General features: G+C 41.9%; 1 protein-coding gene across 2 annotated transcripts in view; it reads left to right on the plus strand.

The window, feature by feature from the left end:
- The window catches only part of SEC11A (SEC11 homolog A, signal peptidase complex subunit), a 30,695-nt gene extending 15,182 nt beyond the window's left edge, over positions 1-15,513 (plus strand). For both annotated transcript variants that reach the window (XM_070400328.1, XM_070400326.1), the window contains 4 exons: positions 586-735; positions 7,905-8,024; positions 14,448-14,505; positions 14,993-15,513. In XM_070400328.1, the coding sequence (XP_070256429.1) occupies positions 586-735; positions 7,905-8,024; positions 14,448-14,505; positions 14,993-15,043 (379 nt within the window). In that variant the 3' untranslated portion in view covers positions 15,044-15,513. The remainder of the gene's footprint in view (positions 1-585; positions 736-7,904; positions 8,025-14,447; positions 14,506-14,992) is intronic.
- Positions 15,514-15,829: the final 316 nt, after the last annotated feature.

The raw sequence follows: 15,829 nt of genomic DNA on the forward strand, positions 1-15,829 counted from the left end.
GAAATTCTAAGGCAGAAATCTCTTCTCTTGTCCTTGGTTTTCTCTCTTGTTTTTCTTTTTAAAATAAATAAGTTGATAACACAAGCATTATCTCTGGAGCTGACTGTTCTTTGACTTGAGCTCTTCCTTCTTCGTGGTTTGAAATCATAAGGTCATCTTGGTCTGTAACTTTATAAATGCCAGGAGAGGTTCTCATTTGAATATTTGAATATGTTTATTGTTTTCAGAAGAAGTGAGGATAAGAGCCGTGATTATAAAGTTCATTCTGTTTGTCACTTGAAATTTTAAAAGGTTAAAGAATCAGTAGCATTGCCCTTTTCAAAGATTTAAGCTCCTCTGAATAGTAATGCTGGAAATGGAAGTAGTTAATAAATGCTAACAACTAAAGAAACCTTTAGTATAACTCCTTAGTCTGAGGAAACCATATTTTCAGAACAGTATGCATTTATGTCGTCAATATATTTGTTAAGGTATTGGGTATATTTCAAAGGTGATACTTGAGATTATTTTGTTGAATATCTAATTTTGAAAGTAAATTTAATCTCTGACTTCCTCTTTGCTGTATTCTTCTGTCCCCCCCCCCAGTGGCAGCATGGAACCTGCATTTCATAGAGGAGATCTTCTCTTCCTAACAAATCGAGTGGAAGATCCCATACGAGTGGGAGAAATTGTTGTTTTTAGAATAGAAGGAAGAGAGATTCCTATAGTCCATCGAGTCTTGAAGATTCATGAAAAGTATGTGCAAACTATATATTTTTTGTTTTAAAATATTTTTATCTTTTGGTGTTTACGGTATTTAATTTTGATAGCCTTAAGGTTAAAACAGGGTGGAAACTCCTAGGTCCTTCTTTAAATTCATTTTTATGAATGTCTGCAGGCTTGGTGAATATTTGAAAACGAAATTGTTACTTATTAATTCATTTCTTTCCCTGGAGGTTTTTCTTGGTTCCCAACCAGATCAGTAGCCCTGTATATTTCAAAGCAGTAAACAGCTTAATGGGCCTATTTGTCTACATAAGAACATTCCTTTCAGATGATGCGGGCCTGGCGGTCACTATGAGCAACTTGCTTAAAATGGCATCAGTCTCATCAAGCACCAGAAATCATTTTGCCTAACACTCCACCCCTCATGATCAGCTCTTATAATCTCACATGCCCCTGTCTTCCGGAACGGTCCCTAAGCCTCGGAGGGGATAGAGGAACACAGCTGTCACTTTTTGTGATATCAGTTGTCCACATGGTAGACAAAGGCCACAAGAATAGTGTAGTGTTATTCTGTGTGTGTGTGTGTGTGTGTGTGTGTGTGTGTGATGTACATAACCCCCTCCCCCATATGACATAAAGGTTAACCCCAAATAGAATCTTCTGATATAATCAATGAGGAAGCCCCAATCTTTAAAAAAAAAATTTTTTAAGGCAGTATAACAGACATTTCAAATAAGAGTAAATATACCAACTTTTCCAAATTCCATAGAAAATTTCTAAAATCTAAGTTGCTCTTTTAAATGTAGATACTTGCATTTTTGAATTAAAAAAGATGTATGTTAAACCTTTAGAGTCACGTGGGGTTGAGGGGGAGCATAAGAATGAGCAAATACGAGGTCGACCAAGATGGCGGCGTAGGTAAACACCGGAGACCGCTGCCGCAAACAACCATTTCAAAAATACAACTAAAAGACTGAACGGACATCACCCAGAACCACAGGAAGGCTGGCTGAAGAGAGACTCTACAACTAGAAGGAAAGAGAACAGCAAATCGAGGCTCAGAGGCGGCGCAGTGTGGAAAATACAAAGGTACCGAGGTGCGCGCGAAAGCGGGCTGGTGGCTGAGGGCGCGGTTGTCGTTTTCTGTCGGGACTGAGTCTCAGACTCTGGGCTCCAGATCCGGGCGAGTCTCTAGGGACCCAGACTCAAACGGGAGAAGCGGGATTACCCGGCATCAGTTGGAACCTGAGGGCAGCTTTCTCTCCGAGGTTTGCAGCGGCTGCCGGGGTTCTGAGAAGCAGAGCCTCTGGGAACGGGACTGAGCGTGGCCATAACTGCTCCCTCCGCCCGCCCTGTTGATCCCGCCCCGCCCAAAGCCTGCGCACAGCCATTTGCTGATCGCCTCAGGCAAAGGCTGGATTAGCGCCTCCCCAGAAGACAGAGTTTTCCGCACAGCTGATTACTATAGCCAGCCGGCCTGAGGGTCAAATCCCCCTAGTGTTAACTACAACAATTAAGGCTTGGCTAGAACAAGACTGCGCACAGAGACCACAAGGGGGTGCACCAAGAAAGCATAAAAGATGCGGAGACAAAAAAACATGACAGAAATGGAGGATATGGAGCTAAGAATCGCAATTTTGAGGGCTTGCCATAAATTTGTGCAGAACCTCACGAAAACTAATGAGACCCTCGATGCTACGATAAAGAAATTAGAAAGTAAGCATACACGGACTGAAATAAAGAATATTATACCCAATAGCAGACCAGAGGAGTACAATAATCAAACCAAAGATTCGACAAAAAACACCCAATTGGAAAAGCAAAATGAAAAAAGAATCCGAAAGTGTGAAGATAGTGTAAGGAGCCTCTGGGACAGCTTTAAGCGGTCTAATATCAGAGTCATTGGAGTGCCAGAAGATGAGAGACAGCAAGATATTGAAAACCTATTTCAAGAAATAATGGCAGAAAACTTCCCCCACCTGGTGAAAGAAATGGACTTACAGGTCCAAGAAGCGCAGAGAACCCCAAACAAAAGGAATCCAAAGAGGACCACACCAAGACACATCATCATTAAAATGCCAAGAGCAAAAGACAAAGAGAAAATCTTAAAAGCAGCAAGAGAAAGAGGCTCAATTACCTACAAGGGAATACCCATACGACTGTCAGCTGATTTCTCAACAGAAACTTTGCAGGCCAGAAGGGAATGGCAAGAAATTTTCAAAGTGCTGAATACCAAGAACCTACAACCAAGATTACTTTATCCAGCAAAGCTATCATTCAGAATTGAAGGTCAGATAAAGAGCTTCACAGATAAGGAAAAGCTAAAGGAGTTCATCACCGCCAAACCAGTATTATATGAAATGCTGAAAGGTATCCTTTAAGAAGAGGAAGAAGAAGAAAAAGGTAAAGATACAAATTATGAACAACAAACATGCATCTATCAACAAATGAATCTAAGAATCAAGTGAATAAATAACCTGATGTACAGAATGAACTGGTGATTATAATAGAATCAGGGACATAGAAAGGGAATGGACTGACTATTCTTGGGGGAAAAAGGGGTGTGGGAGATGCGGGAAGTGACTGGACAAAAATCATGCACCTATGGATGAACACAGTGGGTGGGGAGTGAGGGTGGAGGGTGGGGTGGGAGCTGGAAGGAGGGGAGTTATGGGGGGAAAAAAGAGGAACAAATGTAATAATCTGAACAATAAAGATTTAATAAAAAAAAAAAAAATAAAAAAAATAAAAAAAAAAAAAAAAAAAAAAAAAAGAATGAGCAAATACTTCACCTCTGGATCTCAGTTTCCTGATCTGTAATATTGAGAGTTTTAGGAAAGTGCTTTATGAGGTCTCTGAGTTCTAAGCCTTCAAATCTGTGGTATTTCTAGTTCAGGAAAACTTTTTGAGAAGGGTAGGAAAGAAAGAAATGAAGGAAAAAGCAGGTGTCCTGGAGGATGCACAGAGGGGACGTGAAATGGTGGGGGTCCTGTAGGTTCTTGAGTATGAGGGAGCCCTAAATAAATGTTCCTGTTCGACCACCTCCAGCAGAGTTTATCTTCTCCACCTAAAGACGAGGCAACTGTCAGTTGTTGGTTTTTGCAAATCCCCATAAACATCCCAGTTTAGAAGAGTTTTCTTCACTGTAGAATAAAGATCTGACTGCTCTTTTTTCAGAATTGAGTATGTATTTTGAAAGAGAGAGTTTTTAAATGGCATTCTATTGTTAACAAGGAAGGACGAACTACATTTTTTTGGATTTTTGGAATTGCAAAGGTTTATTCAGTATGGGTAGCATTTTCCAGATTCTTCAATTGAGTTTGGGGTGTTTGTTCTTAGCACGGCCTGTTGTGGACAAAGCTGAACCAACTTTCTTTCCCCTGAGTTTATCAGAGAAAATCAGTTTAAACCGTGGCCCTGCTGTGGGTAGAGCAAATACTCTCCATTTTTATGTGTGATCCTTTGAAATCCAGTGATTTTTTTTTTTTAATTCTTTGTTGTTTAAAGTATTGCATATAATATTACATATGTCTCCTTTTTCCAGTGAGTTTTTAAATTTTAAAACAGTTCATCTTGTTTCAGGGCAAGTTCATTGACAGATGTTATATCAACTACAGATTCCTTAAATTTTAAAAGTAATTTAAAAAACACACTATTTTTTTATTGATTTCAGAAAGGAAGGGAGAGGGAGAGAGAAACATCAATGATGAGAGAGAATCATGGATCAGCTGCTTCCTGCACGCCCCCTACTGGGGATGGAGCCCACAATCCAGGCATGTGTCCTGACTGGGAATCCAACTGTGACCTCTAGTTCATAGGTTGACACTGAACCATTGAGCCACACTTGCCGGCCTTAAAAGTAATTTTTAGCAGATTTTTGAATATTTTACGATGTGTCATACTGTGTAATCTGTGCGGTTTGGTGATTTCTTTCGGACTCTTGAGATGCCTTCAACTTGCGCGACTGTTTAAAAAGCAGATGCTATTAATATTCTAAAGTTTCCCATTTCCTTCTTTGTTTCACAGAGTCTAAAATACCTGGTTGTAATAATCATCTGATTTAATGGTAGTGGCATTGTTCTTAAATATAGGACCCAATGACAAACACACTGGATTAAGTCTTGTGTAGTCAGTCTGTTCTGGGTGTTTTCAGGCTGGTTTTTGCACTGTTGTTCATTTCTTTCAGAAGCAATAACATCCTGAGCTTTAAGAAGACTAGAGGTAGGAATTGTTCAACTGACCTCTCTCTTCTGTTTATTCCTCCCTTCCTCCCCCACCTGCTTCTTCTGTAAGGTGCCTTTGCAAATCTGTGAATAGCATATAAAGCTCTTTTTCATGTATCTCCATCTTATGAACATTCTTATTACATGTGTATTGTTATACATGATGCTGTGTACATTAAAAAAATACAAAAAACAAAATCACATGTAATCCTAGCACCCAGAGATAATGTTAAATTCGGGGTAAACCTCTTTTTGTTTTATAAACACGCTGCATAGTTTTTTGTTTTGTTTTTTAATATATTTTTATTGATTTCCGAGAGGAAGGGAGAGGGAGAGACAGAGAAACATCAGTGATGAGAGACCAGCTGCCTCCTGCACGCCCCGCACTGGGGATTGAGCCTACAGCTTGGGCATGTGCCCTTGACCGGAATCGAACCTGAGACCCCTCAGTCCGCAGGCCACACTCTATCCACTGAGCCAAACCAGCCAGGGCCACACGCATAGATTATCTTTAACTTTCTATGAAGTGATTATTTCCTCCTTCCTACCATCGCAGTATTATGATGGTTAAATTAAATTGTAAGTGTGTTGCACGCCTTAGAGGTGGATAATGTTAAATATTTGGTCCCTGTACCGGCAAGGGGAAAGTTTGATATTAATGTATCGTCGGCCAGTATTTTGGGCCTGTGAGTTGTGAGGTACTGGAGTCGGTCTAATAGGAGCTGGTTGCCACCAGAGAACATTTGTTACACCGTTAAGTAGATGAAGGGACCTTCCTTTTGCGAGCAGCTATAGTGGTCTCTCCCGACTGTGTCGGGGCAGCGGGCAGAGGCAGAGGAGATTGGGTCTGCTTGGTGGGTTGCTTGGCAAATCAACTATTTGGAAATAACCCACATCTCCCATGGCATCCCTTTCCCTTCCTGGGAAGTCTCCCGTGTCCCAATCATCCTCTCCTATTTGGTTTTACTTTTCTGCCCCGGTGCTGTTGCTTTCTTCGTGGTTGAGCTGACTCGCTTCCTGCGGCTCCTGGCGTCCACGCTTGCAGCTCGCCCCTCTTGGCACCTGTCCTCCTTCACCCGCCAGCATTTCTCAGACGCTCTTTCCTTTACGGAGTTGTCAGCTGCACGCTGTTTTTCTCTGCATACATTTGCGTTTTTTCTTATCGGAACCTCATTTTTAATGTGGCTGTTTGCACCTCGCTGTTTTTGGTGTTTGCAGCGCCTCCCAGTTTAGTTTCATCTGCAGATTTAGTGTCTAGTGAGCCAGTTTCTGGCTTAGCATCTAAGTGAATACTAGTCAGTCGGAGTCGGGAGCTAATTTTCTTCTTTCTAGTGTGATGGCTAACCCACTCACTTGAACTAATTTTTTTTTTTTATTTTTTTTTTTTTCGCTTAAAGTATTACAAAGGGTATTACATAAGTGTCCTTTTTTCCCCCCCACCCTTGACAAACCCCTACCCTCCCTTACCCCCCAGTGTCTTATGTCCATTAGTTATGCTTATATGCATGCATACAAGTCCTTCGGTTGATCTCTTACTCCCCTCCCTCCTGCCCCCCAACTCTCTCTGGCCTTCCCACTGCAGTTTGACAATCAGTTTGAGGCAGCTCTGCCTCTGTATCTATTATTGCACTTGAACTAATTTTAAGATGGTTTTTATCAGCTATAAAATGTACTTTGCTTTCAGTTAAAATGTAAAGTTACTAGAAACCTCATGGTTTATTTTATTTTAATATATTTTTATTGATTTCGGAGAGGGAGAGAGATAGAAACATAAATGATGAGAGAGAATCATTGATTGGCTGCCTCCTGCAGGCCTCCTACTGGGGATCGAACTATGACCTCTTGGTTCATAGGTCAGTGCGCAACAATGGAGCCACACCGGCCAGGCCCGCATGGTTCTTTAGAAGAATTAAACTAGTAAGTTTCTGATTAAGTAAGATACTGTTATTTTTGCTCTTTTTTTTTAATATGGATAATTTCTAACATGCATAAAAGTAGACGGAACAGTACAGTGAGCTTCCAAAAGCCTGTTACCCAGTCCCAATAATTATTTTTTTAAAATACAGTTTTATTGATTTCAGAGAGGAAGAGGGAGAGATAGAAACATTGATGATGAAAATCATTGATTGGCTGCCTCCTGCACGCCCCCTAGTGGGGATCAAGCAACCTGGGCATGTGCCCTTGACTGGAATCGAACCCAGGACTCTATCCACTGAGCCAAACCAGCTAGGGCCCAGTAATTATTAATCTATGGCTAATTCTGTCCCACCTACACTAACACTTTTTCCCCTATCCTGCATGTATTATTTTGAATCAAATCATAGATATCCTGTCATGTCATAGGTAAATATTTTAGTAAATATTTATGAAATATAATCAGTGAGCTTTTTTAACAGTTTGAATCCAGATTCAGATAAAGGTCCTCCATTGAAATTGGTTGATATGGCTTTATAGTGTCTTTTATTTAATATGTAAATTCCTTTTCCAACATTTTGTTCTTTGCAATTTATTGGTTAAAGAAACTGGGTCGTTCTGTTTCACATAACCTTTATTTTGCCTGTAGGGTAGTTTAATGTGTTCCTTTGCTCTGTGTATTTCAAAAAAATTGGTGGTTTGTCTTTGTTTTAATATAAAAGTGAGATTATTCTGCATATACTATTTTATAATCTTTTCTTCACTTAATACAATTTGTTTGATCTTCAATGCATTAAATAGTCTTCTGTAACATTGTCCTTAATGCTTGTTTAGTATTTCAACTCCTGAATGTTAAACTTTTAGCTTGTTTCCAGTTTTTCCCTATTATAAACTACACGGCTATAAACATCCTTTTAGCTAAATAAATAATTCTTTTTGATCTTGGGAATGGTGATCAAAATACCACAGTTCCACAGGAATTTTTGATTAACAAGAGCAAATTTTATGCTTTGAAAGGACATCGAGGTATTTGATGACTCGGTTTTCTCTTATTCTTTTAAGGCAAAATGGGCATATCAAGTTTTTGACCAAAGGAGACAATAACGCGGTTGATGACCGAGGCCTCTATAAACAAGGACAGCATTGGCTAGAGAAAAAAGATGTTGTGGGGAGAGCGAGGGGGTAAGTATAGAGGGAGCACTTGCTAAGTTTTTCGTGTCTCTTGAAACCTGGCCCCCTCAATCGGATCGCTGATCCTACACAATTGACATAATGGTTGGGTCCTGGTTCTGTCAAATCACCTTGTATCCTCTGAAAAGGTGGGCTTCTTAAATGCATCTAAAGCTTCAGGTATACTGCTCCAGAGGGGTGGGAAGAGGGGCAGTAAAAGAATGGACTATTAGGGATGAGATGACGAATTGGAGTGACGGCGTTAAAAATTCATTTGTTTAATCCAGTGAAGAAATGTTATTGGGCACCACCCATGGACTCTGATGTTTGTACTCTGCTGGGCTCTGGGGATCCCCAGCGGTTTTAATCCCGCTTCATGAAACTTACATTTCTTAAGTATTTACTGAATCAGCAACTTAAAGCGTTCATCTAAATTAACTTGTTCATATTAATTTACACCATACTGTTTTATTTCTGGTCTTGAAATTATTGAGGTCACATGAAATTTACAAGTTATATTAAGCCTGTTTATTTCAGATTTTAACAGGAGAACAAATCAGTGGAGGACAGGAATTGTAAGTGATTGGTATGAGGAAGTATGGGATTGTAACTACCTTCATGTTTTTAATAATATTAACAATAACTGACATTTCTTAGGGCTTACTATATGCCAGCGATTCATTCTAAGTGCTTTGCAAGTATTACCTTTTTTTAACCTCAGAACAACCCTAACATTTCCATTCTGTAGATGAGGAAACAGGCGAGTTGGTTGCTTGTCTGAGGTAACCTGGTGGTAAGTGGCCGACGACCTCAGAGCCCACTTTCTTAACCATCGCACCCGAATCACAGGCATCACAGCTCTGAAACGGGTAGCTGCTGGCTCGCAGTGTCCAGAGGCCACGTGACACTCTGACCGCTGTGAGAGCACCTGCTCCTCTCACCTGGGACGGACAGTGCGAACTCAGAGTGGTTCCTCTAGCGCAGCGATTTTCAACCTTTCCACCTCATGGCACACACAAACTAATCGATAGAATTCTGCGGCACACCCAAAAATACTTCATATTTCTTGCCAATCTGACAAAAAAATAGGTATAATTTTGACTCATTCACAAGGAATGAATTGTTCCCTGTTGTCATTTTTTTATTTGACAGTCTAAGGGCAAAGAGATCAATGCCTCTGACTAAATAATCAGGTATTGCATGTTTTTAAAATTCTTGCAGCACACCACTTGAAAATCGCTGCTCTGTCGAACAGGCCGCCACACTGAGGAGCTCGGGTCCCAGAGAGAATTAAGTGCGAGTTATTAAGTGAGAGCTGCCACAGTTGCAGCATGAGGTTGCTCAGTTTGGGGAAGAGAGATCTGATCAGAATAAGCACCTGCAGTGCTGGGGGCTTTCCGCATGCCGCCAGTTCCCGGGAGAGCCAGGCGTACCTTTACCATCCACATAGGATCATCCGTGTTCCTGAGCAATCATTGTCCTCGTCTCTCTGTTCCCAAGACGCTGCTATTACGGTTATTCACACTCATCAACCTCTTTGAGTCTTTTTGTTTTTACTTTAATTTGAAATGTACAGATTCATGTAGAAACATAAGGAAAAAATAGTCATCAAAAAGCAAAGTCACTTTTCTTCTGCTCCCCCTCCATAAATATTTAACTTTTTGATATATATTTTTTAGCCTTTTTGTATAAAGATGTAGATCTTAGTGTATGTGTGCACGCGCATACTGAAAACAGTTTGTGTACAGGCAAAGAATGGCCACAGTTTATAACCTTTTTTCACCCCCCAGAATTATCAGTATCTTTACAAATAAAGTTTATTCCCATATCATCATTTTCAAAGCTGTATGGTTTTCCTCTGTGGATAGACCACATTTTTAGTTAGACAGTCTCCTGCTGTTAGACGCTTTGATTTTTTTTCCCGTTTTTAAAAATTATGAACGATGTTAGGATGAGCATTCTTTTTTATTTTTTTATTTTATTGATTTTTTACAGAGTGGAAGGGAGAGGGATAGAGAGTTAGAAACATCGATGAGAGAGAAACATCGATCAGCTGCCTCCTGCACGCCCCCTACTGAGGATGTACCCACAACCAAGGTACTATATGCCCTTGACTGGAATTGAACCTGGGACCCTTCAGTCCACAGGCCGACGCTCTATCCACTGAGCCAAACCTGTCAGGGCAGGATGAGCAGTCTTGTTACATATATTTCAGTGCTTCTGCCCGGTCATTTCTTCACAGTCAGTTCTCAGAGGTGACGCCTAAGGCTTTTGATAAATTTTGCCACAGCGTCTTATTTGTACTCCTACGAGTATGACAGTGTTCCTTTATCTGGTCTTCATCATTAGGTGCTTAATGCAGCTGTCTGCTCACTTGGGCCCCTGTTTGCGTAAAAGATGCATCACCCTACCTGAACTATACACTGTGTTATTTCTTAAAATTCCAACATTGAAGATACAGACCTCTCTGTGGCTTTAATAAAAAAAAAAATGAAATAGCAGGTACTCTCTGAAGTAAGTAACTTTCCGGGAGGCATGAGCAGCAGGGCACAGGATCTTAACTGCACAAATTCACTTTCCACTGATTATGCCACCACTTACCTTGACACTTACGGGGGCATGTCACCTCCTTTTGTGGAAATTGTGTTTATAAAACCCTAAACTGATATTTCAGAGTCACACTGTACCCAGACCTGAGGCTAGAGCTTTCTCGCAGATCATTCTGTAACTGTGGTACAAATGTCTTTATGCATTAAAAACAATATCTTTTTCAAACAGCTGCCTGCACACAAAAAAATTTACACTTTCAAGCCCAAGGCCCAAATAAAACAAGTTTAAAAAACGTTGTTGAGATATAATCCATATGTTGAGGCATAAAATTCATCATTTTAAAGTGTACAATTCATTGGGTTTCATTATATTCACAAAGTGTGCACAGCCATCACCACTGTCTAATTCCAGAACGTTTCCACATCCAGAAGGAAAACTCTGAACTCATTTGCAGTCACTCCGCATCCCCTTTTCCCTGCAGCCCCTGGCAACCACTAATCTTTCTGTCTCTATGGTTTGCCTGTTCTGGACATTTTATATAAACAGAGTCTTAATCTTACACTAGGCAGTCTTTTACGTCTGGCTTCTTTCACGTAGCATAATATTTTCAAGTTTCATTCATGTTGTAACATGTAGTAAAAACAATTTCAGAAAATGAAATCAGCCCTAGCCAATTTGGCCCAGTGGTTAGAGTGTCGGCCTGCCGACTGAAGGGTCCTGGGTTCAATTCCAATCAAGGGCATGTGCCTCGGTTGCAGGCTGGATCCCTGTGCAGGAGACAATCAATCAATGTGTCTTTCACATTGATGTTTCTCTTTGTCTCTCCCGCTTCCTTCCACTCTGTCTAAAAATCAGTGGAAAAAATATCGTTGGGTGAGGATTAACAAAAAAGAAAATGATATTAATACTGAACCAACTAGGTATTTAATAGGGGTGATGCTTCCTAAATTCAGGGAGGGAGTTGAAAACCACAAGAGGACCTGTTACTCAAAGAAGAGTTGACAACAACAGGAGAAAGAGAGAAGGCTGGTGGGTCAGGGGATAGGGAGATCTTGACATTGAAAAGAGGAATAGCCGTAGCAGGTTTGGCTCAGTGGATAGAGCGTTGGCCTGCGGACTGAAAGGTCCTGGGTTCGATTCTGGTCAAGGGCATATGCCCAGGTTGTGGTCTCAATCCCCAGTAGGGGGCGTGCAGGAGGCAGCTGATCAATTCTTTCTTATCATTGATGTTTCTATCTCTCTTTCCCTCTCCCTTCCTCTCTGAAATCAATAAAAATAGAAAAGAGGAATAAAAATATAAGGAAGGAACAGAGTAATTGAGCTCTCTATTGGCTGAACTCAGTTTCATGGATGAGGCTTTTGAAATATACTCTATACTTAACTTGAAACAGATTATTTTGGGGTAGCAACAGTGAATCCTTTTAAGTCAGCTATGGTAGTCCAGACTTCCCAGATATAGATCCCTTGTAACATCTGACAAAAGTATCTTCTGCCACAACCTCAGCAGGTTCTTCTTCCTTCTGAGGCTACTTCCTGGGATCAGCACCCAGGACTTCCATATCTTTACACTCTGCCTTCTAGATGGCGACTCGGCACAGGCTGGTGTTGGAGGTAGCCTCGTGGGTGGCATCTGGTTTACTTATATTAAACCTTCTTCTGCTTTTTACCAACTCTGCTTTAGCAGACTTTATCTGTGCAGGGAGGAAAAAAGTGCATCTGATTTGAATTGAAGGTGACTGCTGATAGCATTGAGCACTCTTTGCTGTCTCTGTCCACGGAGGGAAACGGTGATACGGATCATTAAGTCCTTTGTTTGACTTCGGACTGCCTGTCATAGGCTATCTTATGTTTGGTTATATGACTCCCAAAGATCAAGGTGCTTCCATTTCACTCAGGCTGGCAAAGAGAAACCAACCTTAGGGGAAAGAATGTGTCCATGGAAAACTCCCAGGCAAGACTGTGTGATTACTGGAAGCCACAGGTTGTGGTGGTTTGAGCATCAGTATTATTGTAAGGAGATAACAGTGGAAGTCTCTACCCATGAGAATGGTTGCTTACTGATCATCGGATCAGAATTAGCAGCCTGATACTGTCTTCATAGGAATCACAGATGCTTTTATTGCTTTTAATCTGCATTTTACCATCAGGCATTTGCCTTTACATTCTTAAATTAGGTGATTTACCTTTACGGAGAGCTGTTGCTTTCATGAAGGTGTTGTAAATGAGACACAAGAGATTACATTAAAGAGTTGTTACATTGAAAAGAAAATAATGTGCATTAAAAATACAGAGAACCGCCCTAGCCGGTTTGGCTCAGTGGATAGAGGGTCGGCCTGCGAACTGAAAGGTCCCAGGTTCAATTCCGGTCAGGGGCACATGCCCGGGTTGTGGGCTCGATCCCCAGTGGGAGACTTGCAGGAGGCAGCTGATCCATGATTCTCTCTCATCATGGATGTTTCTGTCTCTCTCCCTCTTCCTACCTCTCTGAAATCAATAAAAAATATATTAAAAAAAATACAGAGACCCTCTCTCTGCCCTCTCGCTTAGCTGTGCCATTCTGTACTGACTGTTATTTTCTGCTCTTAGAGGTTGTCCCAGGGGTGCAAACTAAAGTGTGGGCCCTCCTAGGGGATAATATTTGCCACCACATGTCTGTTCCATGCATGTCATGTGCTAGAACATGCTTCTTGTACTTCGGTGTGCAGAGGCATCATCAGGGCCCACCTTCCAGAGGTGCTCCCACTCAGTAAATCTGGAAAAGAGACAATGATCTGCATTGTTTAATGTTTTCATTGATTTCAGAGAGAGGAAGTGAGAGAGATAGAAACGTCAATGATTGGCTGCCTCCTGCACACCCCCTACTGGGATCAAGCCTGCAACCCGGGCATATGCCCTGACCCGGAATCAAACCATGACCCTCCTGGTTCATAGGTCGACGCTCAACCACTGAGCCACACCGACTGGGCATGATCTGCATTTTTAACAAGCTATTCCAGTGATTCCGACAGAGGAAGTCTAGGTTTTAAGGAACATCAACTTGCCCTAGCTGGTTTGGCTCAATGGATAGAGCGTCGGCCTGTGGACTGAAGGGTCCCAGATTCAATTCTGGCCAAGGGCACATGCCTGGGTTGCGGGCTCCATCTCCAGTAGGGGCGTGCAGGAGGCAGCCGATCCATGATTCTCTCTCATCATGGATGTTTCTATCTCTCTCTCCCTCTCCCTTCCTCTCTAAAATCAATAAAATATTTTTTTTAAAAAATAAAAGAAACATCAACTTGCCCAGCAAGTTTGTGGTCATCAGAGTCAAATGCTGCAGAATAAAGGAAGGTTGGAACTGAGACTGGTCTGCTGCATACAGTGATTTTAGCTGTTCTAGAAAGTTCCAGGATTAAGAGAGCCAAAGCCAGATTACAGGTGGTTAATAAAGGAGAGGTGAGGAAATCGTAAGTACTAGACTAGGGCTCTTACACTCACTTTCCGGACACTTAGCACGAAGTACCTTGTAATGTTCTGGCTGTATCTACCTTGTCTCCCCAACTAGTTGGACAGTCCCTAAAGGTTATGAGGACAACCCAGCCCCCAGCACTGAGTCAGCAGGTAGCATTAGAGTCACCAAATAGATGTCTAAGACTCGGATCCGGTACTGGTTCTGGGCAGGAGCCACGTGCCGTGGGCCTGAGCACCTGTTTCCTCATCTATAGAATGGCGATGTTCCTAACTTCCCTATCACTGGGCTGTTGAAAGGATCTATAGGACGACAGTATATACAAATGGACTCTGTGAACTGAAAAGTAATTTTCTGTGGCAGATACTGAGAATGCTCAGGAAATGATAACTACATCGGAAGTTCTGTGACAATCATTTTTTGTTTGTTTCTTTGTTTAGATTTGTTCCTTATATTGGGATTGTGACAATCCTCATGAACGACTATCCTAAGTTTAAGGTAAGACCCTGTACTTTATGTCTCTGGATCTATTTTTGTTTTGGGGTTTTTTTGTTGTTGTTGTTGATTAGAGACATAGAAGCATCGAACAGACTGTCAAACCTCAAAGGGAACGCAGGGGAGGGAGGGCAGGTGGGAAGAGATCAACCAATGAACTTGTGTGCATATATGCATAACCCATGGACACAGACAATTGGGGGGTGAAGGCCTGGGGTGGGGACCAGGGGCGGGCTGGGAGAGGTCAACGGGGGAGAGGGGTCTGTAATACTTTCAGCAATAAAGACAAAAAAAAAAAAGATCCTGTACTTTATGTTCCATTAAAAATGTGATCTTTTGCTCAATTTTGGGAACTAATTAAATGGACCCTTAAAAGAGACGACTAATTGGGTAGTAGAATGTTGTATTCTGGTCACAAAGGCCAGTTTATTTGTTAGGTCTGAGGACTCGTGAGCCCGTAGGCTCCCCTGACTGGCTGTTTCTCTTCCAGTATGCAGTGCTCTTTCTGCTGGGCCTGTTCGTGCTGGTTCATCGTGAGTAAGAAGCTGCCTTGCTGTTCCTGGGAGGTGCCGTACTTTGTGTTACTGATGTTTGCAGTAGATGTTGGCCTGTGGCTGGCGGAGTGGCGTGCACACATGCTGGCCCCTCCTCGTACCACTGGTTTGCATTCGTTTATGTTCCCACCCAGAGTCTGTATGGGCAGGTGTGCGTGCCCCACTGGGCGCTCTCCAGGGGACTCTCAATCACAGGATTTCATATGTTGTCATTGTCCCACTTTCGCATTTTTGTACATCAGTGGATTTTTTATATTAAAAGGTTGAGCCAAAGCCCCCAGTGTTTGTATTTTGAAGCCAAGCTTCACTTCTAAAGTGCCTACAGAGTCTGTAAGGAACACGCAGCTCTGCCCGAGTTTGAAGCCACCGTTCCTCCTTCTAATGGGAATGGCGCATACGGAGGTGGTCGGAAGTTTTAACGTTTTAAAATGTTAAATAAAAGACTTTGCATATTGAACCCTTTATCCCTGACTTGTGTTTGTCGGGAAAGCTTTCTGCAGTTTGCCTTTCAGTTCTGGTTCCCAGCGCCCCCTGGGGAGATAAAGGCTGCCATGTGACCAGTCCTTGCGCTATGAAGATTGTCCTCACACTACCAACTGTTTCTTTGTTTGTTGTGTTTCTTTTTGTTTTTGTGATGTCAGAGTGGCCACTGACGTTCATAGGAAGTCTCTTAGTCACAAAATTCTTCACCGGGGTGTGACTCAGTCGGGTGTAAACCCGGCTAGTGCTGCTTAAAGGTCCAGAAAGTCTCACTCTGCTGTAGACTCCTAACC

The sequence above is a fragment of the Myotis yumanensis genome, unplaced genomic scaffold (assembly GCF_028538775.1).
Source record: "Myotis yumanensis isolate MYYU_CA2020_CCGP unplaced genomic scaffold, mMyoYum1.0.hap1 SCAF_20, whole genome shotgun sequence".
NCBI classification, from domain to species: domain Eukaryota; kingdom Metazoa; phylum Chordata; class Mammalia; order Chiroptera; family Vespertilionidae; genus Myotis; species Myotis yumanensis.